This window comes from Onychomys torridus, chromosome X (genome assembly GCF_903995425.1).
Source record: "Onychomys torridus chromosome X, mOncTor1.1, whole genome shotgun sequence".
Classification (NCBI taxonomy): Eukaryota; Metazoa; Chordata; class Mammalia; order Rodentia; family Cricetidae; genus Onychomys; species Onychomys torridus.
In genome coordinates, this window is record NC_050466.1 from 57,521,000 (window position 1) to 57,541,887 (window position 20,888).

At 42.0% G+C, this 20,888-nt stretch overlaps 1 protein-coding gene across 4 annotated transcripts in view; it reads left to right on the plus strand.

The window, feature by feature from the left end:
* Positions 1-17,205: 17,205 nt before the first annotated feature.
* Egfl6 (EGF like domain multiple 6) overlaps positions 17,206-20,888 on the plus strand; it is a 67,274-nt gene continuing 63,591 nt past the window's right edge. For 2 of the 4 annotated variants that reach the window (XM_036174626.1, XM_036174625.1), the window contains exon 1: positions 17,206-17,589. In XM_036174626.1, the coding sequence (XP_036030519.1) occupies positions 17,522-17,589 (68 nt within the window). In that variant the 5' untranslated portion in view covers positions 17,206-17,521. The remainder of the gene's footprint in view (positions 17,590-20,888) is intronic. The other 2 variants (XM_036174624.1, XM_036174623.1) reach the window with 1 other exon arrangement.

The window sequence follows — 20,888 nt, forward strand, 5'->3', positions numbered from 1 at the left end:
TTAGTCAGTGTCCTATTGCTGTGAAGAGATACCATGACCATGCATGACAACTCTTATAAAAAGAAAGCATTTAATTGGGGCTGGCTTACAGTTCAGAGGTTTAGTCAATTATCATCATGGCAGGAAGCATGGTGGCATGCAGGCAGACACGGTACTCAAGAAGTAGCTGAGAATTTTATATTTGGATCTGCAGTCGGCTCTCTCAGCTACTAGAAGATGCATACTGGGGTATTCAGGGATAAAAGTATATGAGTTTTAGATTTACTTTAAAATGCTGTAGCAAATAATAACAATGATAATACAGAAAATAACGGTAGAATGACTGTAATAGTTGATCTGAGTAACAGGTTCCTGAGGCTTCAGGACCATTGCAAATGTTTCAAATTTTCAAAAATATCAATGAAATATATGCTACTGCTCCTATTTTGCACTATTGAATTTTTGGGAACATGGTGGTCCTCTTTTAAAACACTCCAGTTAAATGTTCCTTATATCACACTTTCTATTTTCTGTGCCATGGCCCAAATGCAAACAAACCAGAGACCTGGTGCCAGCCAGCTGCCGCAAGGCCTTCCTAAAGGAGGGCTATTTTGAAGGTTCCCCTGATTCTGCCACAAGCCCTATGTGATTTGGATTATATCACAAAGAGTGATCCAAAGCCATCATTTTATGAAAGATTCACATCTCTGTAAGAGCTCCAGTCACTAGCCTTCTGTTTCACTGTTTTGCCTTTCATTTTCATTTGGTTATTTTGTTTTATTGAGACAAGATCTTATATATCCCAGGCTGGCCTGGAACCAGCCATGTAGCTGTATATGACCTTGAATCTCTGGTCCATCCTAATACGTGGGTTACAGGCTTGTACCAGCATGCCTAGTTCATGTAGTGCTAGGGATCAAATCCAAGGTTTTATGTACTTTTGAGAAAAGTGCTCATCTTCCTCTCTTGTCTTCCTTGAAGGGCTTTCTCTGTGAATATCATCCCTACATTCTAAACTATGATTCTTCCTTTCTAGTGGCTCTATGGAATGTATCTATATGCCTGTTAATCCTGGAGAGGCCACTCCAATTTGACCAAGCCCCAGTCTCCAGATCAGAACTCTGGCTCTGACATTTATTAACAATGACACTTTGGGCCAGTTATTTCACTCCTCTATGCCTAAGCTCCTTCATCTGCAACATGGAGTTAAGCAACAATATCTTACCTCTTAGAGCAGCTATGAAAAGAGAGGCTTAACAGAGTTCAGTAAAACCCTTGGACCAGTAAGCAACTCACATTACTGACAGTGTGTGTTGTTGCTGCTGTTTGGTTGTTAGGTGATTATTGTTATCTACATTGTTGCTGCTAGGCAACCCACCTGACTCTAGCACTTCCAGCATTATTTGCTCAGCCAGTATGAATGGAGACAGGAAAATGTCTCTGAATCATTGTATAAGACATGAACATATCTGGAGCCCATGCAACAATTTTCATGACCACTTGGAGCATCATAGATGATAAGAATTGAACTCCAAGTCAAATTCTGAAGCCTATGTCCTTTTTACAATGATATAAATATCCTTGAAAACTTGACATGATTGTATTCAATGTCATTAGCTTTTGTTGTAACTCAAACCTGGGGCAACCAACCATCCCATTTTGCCTCAGTCTGAGGCAAAAAAAAAAAAAAAAAGAACAGGGACTTTTGGGGATAAATCCAAAAGCTACAGGGAAACTTGGAGATTTTTATTATATAGAATAAAACCTAGAGATTTTCATCATATAGAATCAAACCTTAGCCTTTCCTACCAACCTCCAAAGATAAGTAACTTTGGTCTCAGTTACCTACAGAGTTATTTTGATTTTGGTCATATGGACATCAAATGGCAGTTAAGAACAATTTCTGGCCATATCATGCTAGTCATAGCCAGCTTCTTTGATGAGAAATGGACCTACCCCTGTCATTGTCATTTTATTTTTAATAGCCTTCGCATGTCTACATGGGTGGCCCTGTTAATTTCATTTTAACGCAAGAATTCATTATTTCCATCTGAATAAAAATAGGTGAAGGAGATATTTTTGGTTTTGGTCAACTTTTAAAACTCTACCAGAAATAAGTGGAAATAAATTGTGGTGGTTAAAGTGGCTTGGCTGTAATCCCAGCACTCAGGAGACTAAGGAGGGAAGATCACTGTGAATTGGAGATATTTCAGCTAGCTCAGAGGAGAAACTGAACAGACACGTATGTTGATGAGGAACACCAATATGAATGCACTAGTTGGAACTCTGACTGACCTCAGGACACGGGAGCTATTTGAATGTCCACAGAACAAAATACACATCGATACTGGTCAACTATAACTTACAAAACCATTTAAAGATAACGAAAGGCTAGGAGCAAAAAAATCAAGATGAGTAGTATTTAAACAATGCTTTGCTTTTTATTAATGTACAAATGTTTCCCTGTGCAAACCCATGCTGTTCAACATTTGTTGGACTGACTTTTCCCACTGACATCGCTACGTTTCAGATCTTACATAGTTGTGGAATGAAGTCTCAAAGGGATTATAGAAAACAGGAGGCTAAACAGAAAATGCCATTTTCATAAACTTTTTTATATAATAAAGCATTAACAGAATTATTTCAATAAACTCTGGTTTTATATGTGTTACTACGCAAAATATTAGGCTCTTCAAACTGCATACTCTATTAGTATCTTAAGTAACAGTTAACTGAAGGATTAACTTCTATTTAAGACTACCTTTCATCCTAAAACCAATATTAGCTTTTATGGGGAGCCATAATGTTGTCTAGTAGAAAGAGCCCTGGACTGTGAATCCAAAGTTCTAGCTGCCATTTAGAATCTTCCACTCACATAAAAATAGTTCCATCCCCACTGACATCTAAAATGGCAGGGCCTAACCTTGTATCAGATGCCATATTCAGGGCTGGGCAGATATTGACTCATTTCAAATGACCCTAGGGTCTTCTTCCCATATCTTAGATGAAGAATGTGAAAAACAGAAACTTGTCATACAACTAATAAAAGACGAGGCTTTAATCTCAGTTACACCTTTACTAAAACCCAAATTTTTATCTGCTGTAAAAACAGATTTCTCTCAGTTCTCCTCTTCCCATAAAGAAGAATTGAGCTGAGAGACAGCGTTTAACTAGAAGTGTATTTAATACAGGAAATATACACTCCACAGAAATAATGGACTGAGATGTCCTCAAATGGGATTAGCAAAATGTTGGGTTCTGTTTTGTGGATTTTTAAGAAATTGTTAATGCATATTTATGCAGTTGATAGCATATACATGGGGGTAAAAAGACCTTTTCCCCCTTCCTAATCATGATGGACCAGATCTCTCTTTCATGATCCAAATCACAATACAAGTGGTACTATTTATATTTATATATTTATATTTATAGTAAATAATCAGGGTCTTTTGAGGATGCAGACCCTTTGTTGGTATGCCCGTATGGCAGTTGGGAAAGTGCCCAGGAGCCTGCTTTTCTGGTGTATGGAAAGAACCTAACTGAAGCTTCAAAGATATTTACAAAGGGCATCCTGACTCACAGGAGACTAAGCCATAGATAACAGCTGCAATTTCCTTGGTTCCCTCAGGCCTAAGTTCTTGCTTAACCAGAACACAGCTAGCAGTTTACAGCTGCAGTTTTCCTTGGTCCCCTCCTATCTGCCTCCTTACCCACCTTATCTCCTATTCACAGGGTCTCATCTAGCTAGGAAAGTTTTTGTCAAAAACAAAGTCAAAACAGAGAAATACCAGATAAAGTGGTATCTACTTCCTCTATGGTTTGTTTTCCAAAGCTTGTAAGGCATCATTTCTCAACTTCGTAACCTCTGTGATTAAGAATGGAAAACGATGTCACTTGGCCTTGACTAATCTTGATTTGGATAAAAAGAGAATCATTGTCTAATTTCATAAATGGTAGAATTTGACTCACCTCCTTTAAAGGTGGTATTGAGAATCAATTTCTGCTTACACTCAAGTTTGAATAGAATCTTTCTAGATGTTTTACACACTAAAAATGTCTTCATTGACCTTTGGCAATTCGTGAAGAAAGATATCATCAAATGATTCAACTTTACCAAGAATTCAGAGCAATTTGAGATAAACCACTTGGCTTCTGAATCTTAGAAGGTCACCCACATTTGCTCTCATAAATGTGTGCTCAGGTTTCTCATCTCAGAAAAATAGATTGTGGGAAGTTTAGGGTGATTATCTGGACTGCACCTCAGTTGTGTCGCTTAAATCTTCTTGACACTCACTAGCAAGTTTGGGTCAGGTGTCTAATTCAATTCAAGAAGAATAATGAATGGGGAATAGGAGACTTATTGGTTCCTTAGTTTCACTAGAAATAATACTAATTATTCACCACAACTATTATAAAAATTGTCTTTCCTGCCAGATGTGGTGGCCCACACTTTTAATCCCAGAGGCAGAGGCAAGTGGATTTCTGGGAGGTTCAAGCCATCCTGGTCTACATATCCATTTCCACACCATCTGGGGCTACATAATGAGACCCTGACTCAAAAGAAGAAATATTTTTCCTCCTTGCAAGAATAAGACATTTCATGCTGAAGGTTCATACCTGTATTATTTTTCCATGTTTTCTGATGTTGAAAGATCCCTCCTCATCTCAGACTTGGTAACATTAGACTTTGGATAGCCATTTTACATGAGCTCCCAAGTCACATTTGCAAGACACACATGTGGTAATTAATACCTCTCCCTATGTAGCCGAAAAAGACCAAATGAATATTTCATTATTCAACAAGTCTTTTTAAAAATTTTGCTTTGAAAGATGCTGTAGAAAACAGATGTGGTTTAAATAAATGATTTATAAAGCCAGACATGGAACAGCAACTTCACCAAAATCTCCATATTTTTTGTAAAGATAAAGTCAAACTATAACACTATCTCTGACTTACTTTCTAATGGTTTTATAGCTAAATATAAAAGCTATGGGTGTCTGGAGAGATTTCTCAGTGGCTAAGAGCATGTACTACTCCACCTGAGGACCTGAGTTTGATTCCCAATACCCCTATCAGGTGGCTTACCTGTAACTCCAGCTCCAGGGGGTTCTGACACCTCCAGCTTCCATGAGCACCTACTCATTCCCACACACAGACACACATAGATAAACAAATGCATACATACACATACAGTTAAAATAATAATAATAAAGCTTTGAAAGTGTGCAAGCTCTATTAAATATATATTAGCTTACTTGTTTACTGTCTGTTTTCTGTTGTCCCTTGCTCTCTCTTCAAGTGGCCACCATAAGAATGGCATTAAGTAAAAATATAGTAAATGAAAGAGCAAACAAAATCAAACTTCAAATTTCAAGCAAAGTCACCTGTTCTTATCAGGCTTGTGTTGCTGTTATAGTACTGAAGCTGGTAAGTTCTCTACCACCAAACTATCCTAGACCTCTTTTTGCTTTTTCATGTCACTCTGGCTGGCCTCGTTGAACTCACTCTGTAGCCCAGACATGATTTGAACTTTCCAATGTCTTACCTTTGTCTCCTGAGGAGCTAGACCTGAACCACGAAGCCCAGACCTGTAGTGTTTTATAGATTTCCAAGTACAAGCAGCCATCCAAAAATGTCTCCATGATGTTAATAGAACCTAATTGTAAATGCGGGATAAGCCAAAGACTTCAACATGAGCAAAATGCTATTAAATCTTCTTTTTCTCTTTGGAAAAGGTGACATAATTGTTATCACATTGTTTATAACGGTTATATAAATTCTTATCCAACACATTTGACAAAGGGAAGAAATATTGGAATTTACATATATCATAAATATGTCTTGTGGTGAATTTACGGTACACTTTGTTGACATAAGAACAGAATGTAAAAGATACATTTTTTTCCATGCTCACACCGTACAACAACACCCCATGTCTACAAGTTCAATAAAATAAAAAGTGCACCTAGGCAATGAGACGGGGAAAGGCATGGCTTTCATTCCCTTGGTTACTCAGTGTAGGATAGATAAATGGACATGCCTTAATGAAATAGCTAATGATCCATCTGAAAAATAACAAGTACCCTATTGTGTTCAACTTGACTATGAGGAACTTCTGAGCTCACCCAATCAGTAAGATTTATGCTAAGTGGACTTGAAGAGAGATTTCCCTTCCAGATCCTGCTACTATAAGATGCAATTCAGTGTTTGGGTGGAAATGACTTTACTAGTATACATAAGTGTCTTGTTGGGGAGGTGGTTACCCAGAGGCAAGGCAATCTCTGGAAGATGATCTCAGGAAATAGAGGAACGGGAGGAAGACTGGATGAGTTCTCACATTCTTTCAGATGGAGCCTGGAAGTAAGTCTCACTGAAGAAGTCAGGCAACCAGGGCTGAACATGCTTCTGAGTTTTCCCCACAGGAGGGGATAGAGCTGTGATGTTTAATCACCAAACCTCTGTTCATCATGGATTTAGGGCTGCCTTCAGAGACTAAATATATATCCCTTGGACACAGTTTCAAGTGTTCAAGGTATGCTCTTGGATAATCACAGGAAAATGCTAGAGAGGCATTATGAGGCAATAACATTGTCTATTATAAGAGGCTTAAAAGTTGCTAGTGTGAAACTGAGCCTTTCAATACCACAGTGCATCATTCTGTTTTGCTGATATTGAGACATAGATGTTGTTATTATAGCCACAGAAATACGTACATGAAAGTGTAGATGGAGTGGTGGTGATAAAGAAATATAGATATAATTACAGAGCTTCAGATAATTATGCATACAGTAGTATAGATACATTGAGAGACACAGAATTATAGACCTATAGGTAGTTATGGATCTTGTGGCAGAGATAAAGAGATGACTTGAAGATATGATTACACTTGTATAGATATAACAGTATAGAAATATTGGCATGGATATAAAAATATGTGATAGTTTCATAGATAGAAATAAAGTCACAGATATAGATTTCTCTGTATTTATAGATGTAGCTATAGCTAGATTCATCCATAGACATGTGGACATGTAGGTATAGATGCATATACCTTGCTCTTGATTCCTCAACAGTTCCTTGCCATGACTTGAACTTCTCCCATCAAAACTCTACACCACATCTGTATGACTGTAGTCCTTAAGTGTATCAGTTCCATATTCCTGGAGATAAACAATATGGCCAGTGTATCCACTTTGGTCTAATCACTATAGAGCAGCCAGGAATGTGTACCTCCAAACCATTATTTTTGCTGAGTCCGGATTGTGGGGGTAGAGGGTCTCACTGTGTAACTCTGGCTGATTGGAACTTGCTGTATAGACCAGGCTGGCTTCAAAATTGGGGCAATCATCTCACCTCTGTCTCCTGAGTACTGGGATTAAGAGTATGTGCCACCAGTTGAGCCTTATGATAATGAGTATTCATTGACGGGTGAGCGCTCACCAACCAAAGACAGAACACCTGTGTGGCCTGGACAGGTGTCTCCATGATGGGTAAGGTAACCTGCTGACGTCCCATGCAACCTAAGTCAGAAGCTCATTTTTTAGTAAAAGGGGGGGACCTGTAAGGTCTTGACCCCCGTTTTGGGTAACTGTTGCATTGCTTGCTGACCTTGACCTTGATATCCTCCCCATGCTAATTCCCTGTGAGATTCCACCCTCTTGAATGCTTAAGGGAAGCTCCTAGTCTGTGTATCCAGCATATTGGGCGTTAACAGCTTAGATGCAAGATTGTAAAACATCAGAAGTGGGGTTGGGGACTTAGCAAGTGCAAGGACCAGGGTTCGATCCTCATCTCCAAAAAAAAAAAAAAAAATCAGAAGCGAACGTCTGCCTTCTGGGGTTCTCCCATTGTGCTGTAAGCCTGTGTTTAAGACCCTCCCTCCTTCAATAAATGGCATTTGGCATTCAAGAGGAAGAAGAAGAAGAAGAAGAAGAAGAAGAAGAAGAAGAAGAAGAAGAAGAAGAAGAAGGAGAAGAGGCTCAAGAACATGATGGAGAAACCCACAGAGACAGCTGACTGGTGCTAGTTGGAGCTCACTGACTCTAGATTGACAGCTCGGGAACCTGCATGGGACTGAACTAGACCCACTGAATGTGGGTGACAGTTGTGTGGCATGATCTGTTTGTGGGGTCCCTGGCAGCAGGACCAAGACTTATCCCAGGTGCATGAACTGACTTTTTGGAACCCATTCCCTGTGGTGGGATACCTTGCTCAGCCTTGATACAATAGGGAGGGGCTAGGCTCTCCTTCAACTTGGTCTGCCAGACTTTGTTGACTACCATGGGAGGCCTTACCCACTCTGAGGAGGGAATGGGGGTAGAATGGGAGGGAGTTGAGGAGGCGGGAGAAGGGGTTGGTATGTAAAATGGAAAAAAATTTAATAAATAAATATATTTAATAAAAATAAAGAGTATGTGCCACTATGCCTGGCTACAAACCACTGTTGAAGACACTACTTCAATGGGATTAGAGGGGCTAATTAACATAGAGGTTCATTCATTTATTCACTGAATAAACATCCTTTCTTTATTGAAATTAAGCTAATTTTGTAATTTCAAATACAGTTAGGGGATCATAATTTATTTTCCCCTCACTTTTTGGCCAAAGAAAAAGTCACAGGACTTTGGAAGGAGCTATTTATTGATCCAGAACCCTAAGTAAATACGTGTATCTCTCTCTCTCTCTCTCTCTCTCTCTCTCTCTCTCTCTCTCTCTCTCTCTCTCTCTCACACACACACACACACACACACACACACACACACACACACACAGGTGTGGGAGTGCAGGGAGGTCGAAAGAGGTGAGCTGACTTGTCCAAATTGAGGAAGTTGGCAGAGGCTTTGACTAAATCCTGGTTCCCCTAATTGTTGTACTCAAGCAGCACGAGTTCTGTGTGTCAGGACTTGTTTGCAACAAGTTACCAGAGAAAAGGCAATTTTCAGGATTTCCTATTTTCCTCCTCGCTAAATGAAGTCATGCTAGGAAACAGTTCATGAAAAGTAAAGGATAAAACGGGGCAAACACTTAAATGTATGAAACACAAAGGATTGAGCCTCTTCCTTCCTTGTTTCCAAGGCACCCTGAAGTACTTCTGTTAACACTTATGCCATGAGTTCTAATAATGAGTTTGCATTTCTGTCACCCAGGGCAAGGGATTATATCTTATTCATCTTTCAATCCCACCCAAACAGTGACCAGCACAGGATTATCAAGGGACAATTAATGTGGGCTAAAGGAATGAGCATGCCTATACGTTATGTATGAGAAGTTTTTGAAACTAGAAATGCAGTTTCTTGTTTTGTTTTGTTTTGTTTTGTTTTTGAAATGCAGTTTTAAAAAGAATTTTATTTTGGTAAATTTTGATATTTTAAGTGATTCTAAAGGGTCGCAAATGTCATTCCAATCTGCACAGTTTACAGAACATTTCTCAAGCAAATGTTTCCAAATCAAGTTGGAGTGACTTGGGCTTAAGAGTCTTTACTAAAGACTTGTCAGAACTAGGTTGCATGACTCCAGCTGTCACAAAGCATTATATAGGATTTCCACAGGAAAACACAGACAGACAAGCCTTGCAGCAGGACGCCAAGTTCCTACATTCAGCTGTGAGCAGGAAAAAGCAATGGACAAAAGCTAAGCCATTGCTGGAAAGTTACATATTCGATCCAAAACCAAGAGCGCTATCAGCCAGGCAGTAAGATTTCATTCACAAACAAGACAATCTTTGTAGTTAGTAGTGACAAAAGAAAAGGTTGACATTTCAACACTATGAAGTGCACACTCAAGAACCAGGCAATCGAGTCACCAAAAAAAAAAAAAAAATTGTAGAGCTGGGAGAATGGCTCAGTCAGTGAAGTGCTTCTCATGCAAGCCTGAGAACAGATTCCCCACACTCACATAAAAAGCTATGCACAGCAGCATACAGAAGTCCTGTCACTGGAGAGACAGAGGCATGGGATCCCTGGAGCTTGCTGGACAGCTATTCAAGCTGAGTCTGTAAGCTCTAGATTCAGTGAGAAAACTTGTATCAAATATTATATATATGAATAAAGTGGAGAGTAATTGAGGAAGACACCCATTGTTGACATCTAGCATACATGTGCACACACACACAAATATGTACACACATATGCATCATAGTCACATGCACACAAAATTAGAAAATAATTTTCATAATGTTTTAAGTAACTTTATGACTTTGTGTTGGGCTCTATTCTTAGTTGTCATCATCTGCATGTAGCCTAAGGGCCATGGGTTAGACAAGCCCAAAGAGTCATGGGCCCTCTAAAAATACCATATTGTCTCTCACTGGAACATACTTGCCTGCACATAAAATATTATCCCACTCTTTTCTTTTTCCCAGCACATGGAATCAAGTATCCACTGTTTCTGATAGGAAATTGACATCAGGCATGGTGGCACATGCTGAGGCAGGAGAATTGCTGTGAGTTTGAGGCCAGCTCTCCCAAAAGAATGAAATTAGGTTGCAAAATTAATCTCCAATGAGGTTGGAGTTCAAAACTCAAACCTTTCTCTGTCTTTTAGATGTGTTTTATTTTATGTGTATGAGTATTTTGTCTGCATGTACATATATGCACCACATATATGCCTGGTGCCCACAAATGCCAGAAGAGGGTCCTTTATCCCCTGAAACTGGAGTTGCTGACAGCTGTAATCGATCATGTAGGTGCTGGAGTCCAAACTCAGATCCTCTGAAGAGCAGTCAGTGTTCTTAACAGCTGAGTTCCAAAACTCATATCTTTATAATGTTACATTGCTAGGTCATCTTAAGTAAGATATTAAGATGCCTTAAAATTCACATTTCTCATCTGTAAAATAGGGTGATAACATCTGCTTTGTGTAGGTGTTGTCAACATTAAATCACTATAAACTATATTAAATCTCTATAAGCTATCATGTAGCAATCACTGCATCACATCTTCCTCATGTAGCAAGTGGAACATTCTAAGAGGTAGCAAAAATTGATAGGAAAAACTGATTCAAGTGTCATTTTCTTTTCATCTTCAGTCTTGCTTTAGATTTTGTTCTGCTCTGAGAGGTAACAATCATTGTTAAAGAAGACCAAACATTCTATAAACCACAGGCCAAGTGGTCCAGCTTACTTCACCTGGGAAATACAGAAGCAGAAAGTATACAGTGGACATTTCCACTAAGTGGTCCTCACTACCTAGCCCATAGTCTAGCACTTAACAGGAATCCAAAAAAGATACTTAAGCAAGCAAAGTAGGAACAATCAGAGAGAAGGGAAAGAGAGAAGGGAAGAAAGGAAGGAAAAAAACATGACGTGATTGGTAGATGTTTTCTACCACAGACACAGGATGAAGGAAACCAATCCAACAGTTGCAGCAAGACACAACCTTCCAAGTCAGAAGTCAGCAGGCTCCCATTGTCATACACTTCTTCATTGATTCCACTCACTCACTAAGAAGAGATGGCAAGAATCTGACTCAGAAAACAGCAAATTTGTGGAACATGGCACTGGACTCCAATTAACATAAAAGATTAAGGATTAAAGGGTGGTCTTCAGTGTGAAAGGTGATCAAGAAAGCATCATTAATAGTCCAGATATGGTGGCATATCTCTTTGATTCCAACACTTGGGAGGCAGAAGTAGGAGATCTCTACAAGTTCAAGGCCAGCCTGCTCTATATAATCAAGTTCTAAGGAAACACACACACACACACACACACACACACACACACACACACACACCAGGGCTGGGAGGATGGCTCAGTGAGTAAAGCACTTGCTGCACAAGAAAGGGAACCTGGGTTCAAGTCCCCATAATTTGTGTAAGTCCAGGTATAATAATGCATGTGTATAACCTCAGAGCTCCTACAATAAGACAAATGATGGAGACAAAGAAACTCTCTGCATGCTTCTAGGCCACCTAACATGGCATACATAGCAGTAAACAAAAAAGACACTTCAGATTGTCCTCTAAGTTCTACACTCATGCTATATTACACACATACCTACACACAAAAGAATGTACAGACATCACAGACATGCACACACATACACACGAGGGGGTTGAAAGAAAGAAAACATCATGGAGTATGAGGGGAAAGACTATGTGCTGGAAACACAAGTGCATTAACTTTATTTCAGCTATAAGAAATGTGGGTACTGTTAGTGGAGGTGTGTGTGAGTCAGCCCCAAAATCGTGAGCAAGGAACAGCTGTCCCTATTACCTATCTGCTTTGTGGTGACATGGACAGAGTAGAGTTGCCATCCCTCCCCCTGGCCCCCCACCACCACCCATCAATGCCTGAGCATGTGGGAGAGGTGACCCTATGGAGTCACCATCTCTGACCCCCACCAGCTGCAAAACTCAGGAGAGCAGGCCCTGCACCTCACCAGGGCAACACAATAGAGCCAATACTATTAGTGCAGGTGTGGGTGAGCCAGCCAGAAATGATGAGCATGGGAGAGTTGTCCCCATTTCCCATCTGGAAGACCAACCCTACAGCTGGCTAGGCCCAGACCTAGGGTTATGGCTTGGTCTGCCCCAGAATCCACCCCATCTAGGATCTGCTGGAGCATGTGAAGGGACCTGACCCACAAACTCAAAGCTGCGGGATCTCCACAACACAGGGCAGCAAAGAGATATCCATGAAGAGTCCTAGTTGGGATCCAACATTGATAGTGTAGTGGAGACCAGGGGTCTCGAACCAGACCAATAACTCTTTGCAATGAACACTTGCAAGTAGAGATGTATGGACAAAGTGGGTATACGGCTTGATTTGTTGGGTCACACTGCAGCTTCCATGACAAGATTTTTTTTTAATTTTCTTCCTTTTTTTTTTTCTCTTGAATTTTGTTTTGCTTGTGGTAGGGATGCTGGGGTAGAGGGCAGATTCGGAGGGATGGGGAATGAATGGAGTCAAGATATATGATTTGAAAGACACATAGAATAAATTTTAAAATGTGAACACTGGTTCATACTAATGGCACTCAACAACTAATGGCTGTTCACTAGAATCACCTAGGTATTTTCTGGGTGTGTCTATGCCCAACCGTAGTCCAGGCGTTAGACTCTCTGGAGGTGTGGCCCAGGCATCCATGGTGGCAAAGCTTCCCACATGATCCCATTATACAGCTGAACTTTTTACCAATCTAGATGATCTGTAGACTGTCACTAACTTAAATGTGATCTTTCAGTAAACAACGTGTCTTTTAGAAGCTTTTTGTTTGTTTGTTTGTTTTGCAAGACAGGGTTTCTCTGTGTAGTTTTGGTGCCTGTCCTGGATCTCACTCTGTAGACCAGGCTGGCCTCGAACTCACAGAGATCCACCTGGCTCTGCCCCCTGAGTGTTGGGATTAAAGGCGTGCGCCACTGCTGCCCTGCATTTTTAGAAGCTTTTTATAAAAAGATTTGGACCTTATCCCCACCCCACCCCCATCAAACAACAGCATCTGCCTTTCAAGGCAATCCCAATTGACATTGAAGCTTGAAAATACTGGCCTAGGTTCTCTCTCTCTCTCTCTCTCTCTCTCTCTCTCTCTCTCTCTCTCTATCGCTGTGTGTGTGTGTGTGTGTGTCTGTGTGTGTGTGTGTGTGTGTGTGTGTGTGTGTGTGTGTGTTCAGGAAACACAAAAATATTCCATCATACTTGTTCCTCACAGGGAGCTAAGTGAGAACTAATTAAAAGATGCATTCCTATACAAGGCACAGGTGATTTTATGGTATTCTGATCAAAGATGATTTTCCCTTTGTAGAATGGAGTAGAGCCTCCTAAAGATCAGTTGCCAACTTTCTCTTCAAAGTCAGCAGTGCCAGTGTGGTTATTCAAAATACTTGCCTCCAGGTGGTAATTTGAATCTGACATCTCACCTGCCATTACATCATTTCCAAGTTCCTTCTCTGTTCCTCAAATGGCTTGAGAGCTGCTTTGTCCAAGCTTCCCCAGGATATAATAGTAATAGGTGTGTTGGCTGAGAAGTGTTTGACTTCACTAGAAGTTACCTGTTCAAATGTACACCACCCCCATCCCCTTAAGCCTATGAAAGACAATTTTGCTCTGAAAACTAAAGAAAGGAACAAGAAAGAAGGAAGGAAGGAAGGAAGGAAGGAAGGAAGGAAGGAAGGAAGGGAGGGAGGGAGGGAGAGAGGGAGGGAGGGGGAGAGGGGGAGAGAGGGAGGGAGGGCACTGAATTGCTAGAAACTAGAAATTGCCAGACAAATTAATTAATGCAAGATGCTCCTTTGACCTTTAGAGTGGAGAGTGAAAGAATATAGGATGAGCCACACATATTAGGCTACTAGTTTGATTTGACTTGTGGAAGAGCTGTCTCTCTGAAGGAATGGGTAGTTGAGTGAAGAATCAGTATGTGAGTGTTTAGGGGAAAGAGGAAGGAGCAAACACTCATAAATTTCAGTTCAATAGAATGTCCAGGTTAGGTAACAGGTAACATGGCACCTTGCTTTCCAGTCAGATATCCAATAGCCGTTTTCTACAGTCCATCCCCTGCCACTCCGCTCTCTCCACAGAAAGCAGAACTAAGATCAGCCCCTTGGTTGATAATGTCAGGCCATAGCTATACTACTCCAGCTTCCTCACATTAGGACAAGATCCTTGGAGAACATGGAGACACATGTTCTCCAAGGATCCCAGGAGCATGAGGTTAAGTGACATGACACACACCTTATATTGTTGTGGTGGAATATAGTTGAAGATGTGTTACATTCATTTATGCTGTGGAACATTTGTTTAATGATGCAAAGATGTGCTGCATTCTTTTATGTTGCATTTGTTTAACTCTGTGAAGCTGTGTTGCTGTGCCTGTCTAAAACACCTGATGGTCTAATAAAGAGCTGAACAGCCCATAGCTAGGAGAGAGATAGGCAGGGCTTCCAGGCAGAGAGAATAAATAAAAAGAGAAGAAGGGGGAATGAGGAAAGGAGAAGGAAAAGGAGAGGAGGATGCCAGGGTGCAGCCACCCAGCCACACAACCAGACATGGAATAATAAAGAAAGGTAAAAAGCCCAGAGGCAAAATATAATTAAAGAGAAATGAAATAATTTAAGTTAGAAAAGCTGGCTAGAAACAAGCCAAGCAAAGGCAGAGCATTTCTAAGTAATAATAAGTCCCCATGTTGGCTGGAGAGATGGCTCAGCAGTTTAGAGTACGACTGTTCTTCAGAGGATCTGGGTTCAATTCCCAGCACACTCATGGCGGCAGCTCACTACTGTCTGGAACTACAGTTCCAGGGGATCCAACACCCTCACACCAATGCACGTAAAATAAAATTCAATAAATCCCCATGTATTTACTTAAGAACTGGGTGGTGGGCTCCCAAAGAGGAAAGAGAAAAAAATCCAACTACATATTTTTTCCAGTGCCACCAGAATGAACTATTTCCACTCAAATCCTTGTTCCAGTGTTTGCCTATAGGAAAACCCACACCAAGATAAAATACATGTCTTATTTCCTTTAAAATATTTTAGGTATTTAGAGTTTATAACCTGACATGTAGCTATTTCCTCTCAATTGAACCATTCACTCCTACAAAGAAGAAAGAGGCTGGTAAAACAAAATTTACAGACTTTGGAAGCTCAGAAGGTTATAAGACTGACAAGTCTCTCCAGGGCTATTAAAAAACAGTAAACAAAGCCTGGTGTGGTGGTGTTCACCTTTAATACCAGCACTCAAACAGAGGCAGGCAATATTTCTGTGAGTTCTGGGCCAGCCTGGTCTACGTAGTTGCCAGTCAGCTGGGATTACATAGCAAGAGCCTGTCTCAAAACAATACAAAATCAGTAAGCAATTGCTGGGAAGAGGAGGCTCTCTTCAGTGGAGCCTCCTGCAAGTTAAACAGAGAGCTTCAGGGATTCGGTTTTTGTTTCTGGGATGCCTTTGAGACTCCTCCCATGCTTCACTAAGTAAACTCAATAAACACAAAAGTGTACCTAGTTAGACTTCGGTGGAAGGTGGAGTTCTTTCTTTGCTCTGTGCTCGTCCTCTGGAAGAGCAGCAACTTCTTTTAACCACTGAGCCATCTCTCCAGCCCCATCAAGAAAATGGTTTAAAAACAAGAAAAGAATCAATTCCAACAAGTCTCTGTAGCTCATCTGTGTTGCTGACCTTAGTTTGGAGGCTTCATGGCTCCATCAGCAGCTCTTCTTTGAGCAGGAGGTCTGCTAGTGGGCCAGGTAGGTAGCTGTGTTCTTCTTCCTCATCTTTCTTAGGCCATCAAGCTAACCGGCATGGTCTTCTCATAACCCAAATAGAGGCATGCGTGTCTTTAGGCATGGGGTTGGTATGGGCACACTGCTTCTGCCCAAACATCAACAGCCAAAGCAAATCACTGAAGGAAGTCCAATGTCAAGGTGTGAGGTCCTGGGCTCTGCCTACATGATGTCAAAGGTTGTGAATGTGGGCATAAGAAGAACCAATATTCCTTCTGCTACAAGTCCAAATAAATAACTCATCAGTACCTAAAGGGATTCTCTGGACTCAAAAAGTGTCTTCATCTGTGCCTTTCTGTCTTAGCTTGCTTTCTACTGTTGTGATTAAACACCATGACCGAAAGCAACTTAGGGAGGAAAAAGGGTCTGTTTAGCTTACTCATTCTCACCCAACCTCAAGGAAACGCAAAGCAAGAACTCAAGGCAGAAACCTGGAAGCAGAGGTGATTCAGATACACTGTTTAATGACATTCAGGAACTTTCCTCATACCTTCCAAGACCACTTGTGTAGGGATGGCACTCCCCACAGTGAGTTTGACCTCCCCACTTCAACCATTAATCAGGAAACTATCCCCCAAAGACTTGCTTATTTGATGGAGGCATTTTCCCATTTAAGGTTCATTCTTCCCAGACGACTAGTTTGATGTGAGTTGCCTCTAGTTACTAACTACAATATCATTGGGAGTTACATTTAAAGGTGTTGCGAATTACTAGAAGAAGACATTTGTCAAATAATGGAGTTTGAACAAGACTTGGTGACCTTCCACCTCTAACAGCCTATGATTTGTGTGGAAAAAACCTCACTGATCATAAAACCCCCATTAAAATGAGATTGCAGTGTGCTTATGAACTTGCGTCTGTGATCCTGCTTTGACTTCTCAGTGAGAACTGAGATTGAGAAATCTCTGGAGCTCAGCGGTGCACACTTGCCCCGAGCCTGACAATCGGAGGTGCCCCTGAGCAGCCTGCAGTGAATTGAAACTGAAGGGTGGGGGCAGTTAAGGGTAAGAGCAGAGTGTGGAGGCCTCGCGGGTCGTTCTGGAGGCGGGTCCCAGCCAGATGTGCTCGGCCGCCCCGCCCCGCCCTCGCTGGTGCACCGGGGCGCTTCACCCAGCAGAGTCTCTTGCCAGGGCGCCCCCAGCCTCTCCGCAGCTCCAAACTTTCCCCAGCTCTCCAGTTCGGATGTCCCCTCGGCGCTGGCTGCCACCGAGCCTGCTAGCTGCCCGCAAAACCAAGGTCCTGGCCAGCAGAGCAGAGAAGAGGCTGTGATCCCTCTGTGTCCCAGGTCCTGAGGGGCACAGGACAAGGAACGAGGCCCCACCCCCCGCCAATATGCAGCTGCCCAGGAACCTGGCGCTCCTGCTGCTGCTCTCCTGGGTGGCAGGTGGAGTAGGGACCAGGTGAGTGTCTGCACTGACCCTGTTTGCCTGAGCCTGAACTCTCCTTTTGGAGCCCTTTCTCACTGACCCGCATTTGTAAGGGGCACCTAGGTGCTGAGGTTGAGGTGCCTCAGTGCCTTGGGGTGGATTTCACCAGTATGCCAGACTCGAGTGCCCACCGACTTTCTTCCCTGCGCCCCTTGGGTGAGGCTTGGCCTCAGGTGGTCTGTGGATCCCGCGCCGCACCTGGCTAAATTTGCCCGGCAGATACTGGGGGAGGGAAGCTAGGCGCTCAGACCATGCGTGCATGCGAGCTTTGGTGCTCTTCAGCCATCTCCAGTACAGACAGATGCGTGAGTACCTAGCAAGGGTGTGAGTTTAGTGTCTTCCACTGTCCCTGAAGGATGCCCACTGATTACCAATCGCTAGTATTGCTAGGGAAGAAATGAAAAACAGGGTGCAGAACGCTCACTTAAGCATTTACTGTTGAGCACCGAAGCAGCTCGCCACTGAGCTCCTGTTCTAGCTGCCTTTGGATTCGGGGTGATGAACTAGAAAGTTCGCGTTGGTAAAAATGACAGCTGAACTCATTCTTGTTTTTGCCTACTCATGAGCTTTTCTGAGCCTTGAAACTTCCCTGAGAAAGCTACAGAGCCACACAGTAAACGTACACAGGCATAGTGTGTCTTGTAGACCGAGCACTTTCCGGCCATTAACCCACCAGAAATCCCTAACACCTGTATGTTCAAGCTATTATCGTTACCATCCCTATTTTGAAGAGGAGAAAAATGAGGTCAAGTAATTTGCCCAAAGAGACAAAGCCAGTAGTAAGCGACAGAGCAGGAATAACCCCAGTCAACGTGGCCCAGCCTCCTCTACAGAGCAGCAGGACAACCTCTTCAAGAAGACTCCCTGGGACATCCCCCAACCCATCCATTCCCACTCCCACCCGGCCCCCCCCCCCACCCCCACCTTGCTTCTTCTTTGCAGGTCTGCATAGGGTTCCTCTGCTGCAGATCTAAGGACCTTTGGGATGAGTTAGATAAACATTTGTTGGGGTGGCAGGCTCTCCTGTGTTCTGGGGGGGGGGGGGGGGGTTGGGGGGTTTAGCAGCATCTCTAGGCCCTATGAAATGCCAGTAACAACTTGGATACAACCACCTACCTGCAGTCAAGTTGGGACAACTTTTGAGAAAAAAAAATTTTCCAGGTATTTCCCAAAGTCCCCTGGGAAGCAAACTCCTTCTCAGCTGAGTAAGATTTTTCTGTGCTGATTCTGGGAAGAGGAGGAGGGGGCAGAGGAGAAACTCTTGGTTTGGCTTCTGCTCCTTAAAGGTGAGCCTGACTTTGTTTAACTTACAGGAAAAACTCTTTCATCAGGGTCGGCCACGGTATTAAGGGATTTTGAAGTTCAAACAGAACAACCCTCAAACCAGGTTCTTAGAATGTATGGTTGCAAGTTTCAATTTCCTTCCCACGATAAAAATGTAAGCAGATGCAATTTGCCCTAATCACATTGTCCTTGAACGCTGGAGGGTTGTGTTTTGTTAGAAAGCCTGCTCGAGGCAGACCAAGTGCAATGTGGAGAGGAGATTAACAGTTCTTTAGCAGCAGGCACAGTGAGCTCTAGAAGATCCACTTTCAAAGTGCCACCAAATTAAATTAAAAGCTGAAAGGGACCCCCTCCAGAAACCAAAGAATATTAACCTGAAGAATCTGTGTGAAGATTCTGCACTGCTGCACTTTTCAAGATGTGAAGTGGGATTGTTTCACGGTGTCAGGTTCATGGGTTGGTGTGCTGATGATCTGCTCCACATGCTTGGAAATGTCAAGTGGTCAGCACTTTGGGATCTGCCCCAGGTCTAGGTTTAATTAGCTCCAGACTCCACCTGGGGGGGGGGCACTTACAGAGAAGTCAAGGCACACATTGGAAAAAAGAAAGGTGTGCCTACAGGCTAGTTATTTCCTAATGTTTCACTGAAATTTACAGAAAAAAAAACCTATAGCTGACACATACAGATATCTAGTTTAAAAACACACAAAAAAGGGAGCTGAGGATGGAGGTAGGCCAGTTGGTAGAGTGCCTGCTTAGTATGCATGAAGTCTTGGGTTTGATCCCCAGCATGGAATAAACCAGATGTGGTGGTGCATGACTGTAATCCCAGCATTGGGAGAAGGGATAGATGCAATTGGATGATCAAGCACTCACTCTTGGTCATTCTCAGTAACATAATGAGCTTGAGAACCTGTCTCAAAAAGTAATAAAGTACAGACTATTTTTCACTGGAACACTATCACGACTGTATGACCTGCAAAACTATATGCCTCTTAAATGGTGCTTAGTGTATAGGTAACAATGACTACTGATCTAATGGATAATTCATTAGTTGTATATTAACTTTATATGCTTCAGAATTTGGCTTGACTCGCACTTTTTTATGCCCCTTGGGTATCAAGACTATTTAGATGCCCTGGACCTACTGTGTCCATAACAGTAAATATTATGGTGACCCTGTACTTAAAATGTAGCCAGTCCAAGGTGAGAAGTGGTGTAAATAAAAAAATATTCATTTGGATCTCAGGATTTAGTATGGGGGGAAAAAGAATAGAAACTAGCTCACTGATCATTTTTTTTATTGGTTACATGTTGAGATGGTAGCATTGTAGATACAGTACACTGGATAAAATATGCTACTGAAATTAATTTTACTCATTTATTTCTCATTTTAAAAACTACCACAAAATCAGACAGGCCACATGCAGTTATCATATTTCCAGTAGGCAATCCTGGTCAAAAAGATTTGCTTAGAACTCTAGTTCCAACACTCCAGTCCTTTGGGCACATAAGATGAATATATTATTAACATTGCTATTCTTGGAAGCAAATTTCTACTTGGAATATATTTCTGTTACACATCTTTCCCTGATTTAATTCAAGTAAAAGTAATGTGTGAGAGGAAGGGACATCTGGATTCACACCAAGGGGGCTGCTTCCTGCTAACCACAGGTTACATGGAGATTTGAAACTTCTCAGAACCCTAGTAGGGAAGTGTCTCCAATATAACTAACCCGCAAACTTGAGTATTTCAAACAACTCAGATGTATCACCTTACACTTCTGGAAGCCAGAAGACCAAAATGAGTATTACGGGGTTAACATGGTGGTGTTGGAAGTGCTAGTCCTTTCTGGAGGCTCCAAAGAAGAATCTGCCCCTTGTTCTTCGAGCTTCTTGGCTGGTGAAAAGAATTTCCATCTTCTCCCACTGTATCACCTTGCCTTCTCTCATCTTTGTCTCCCTCCCATTAGGAAAACCCTTTGTGA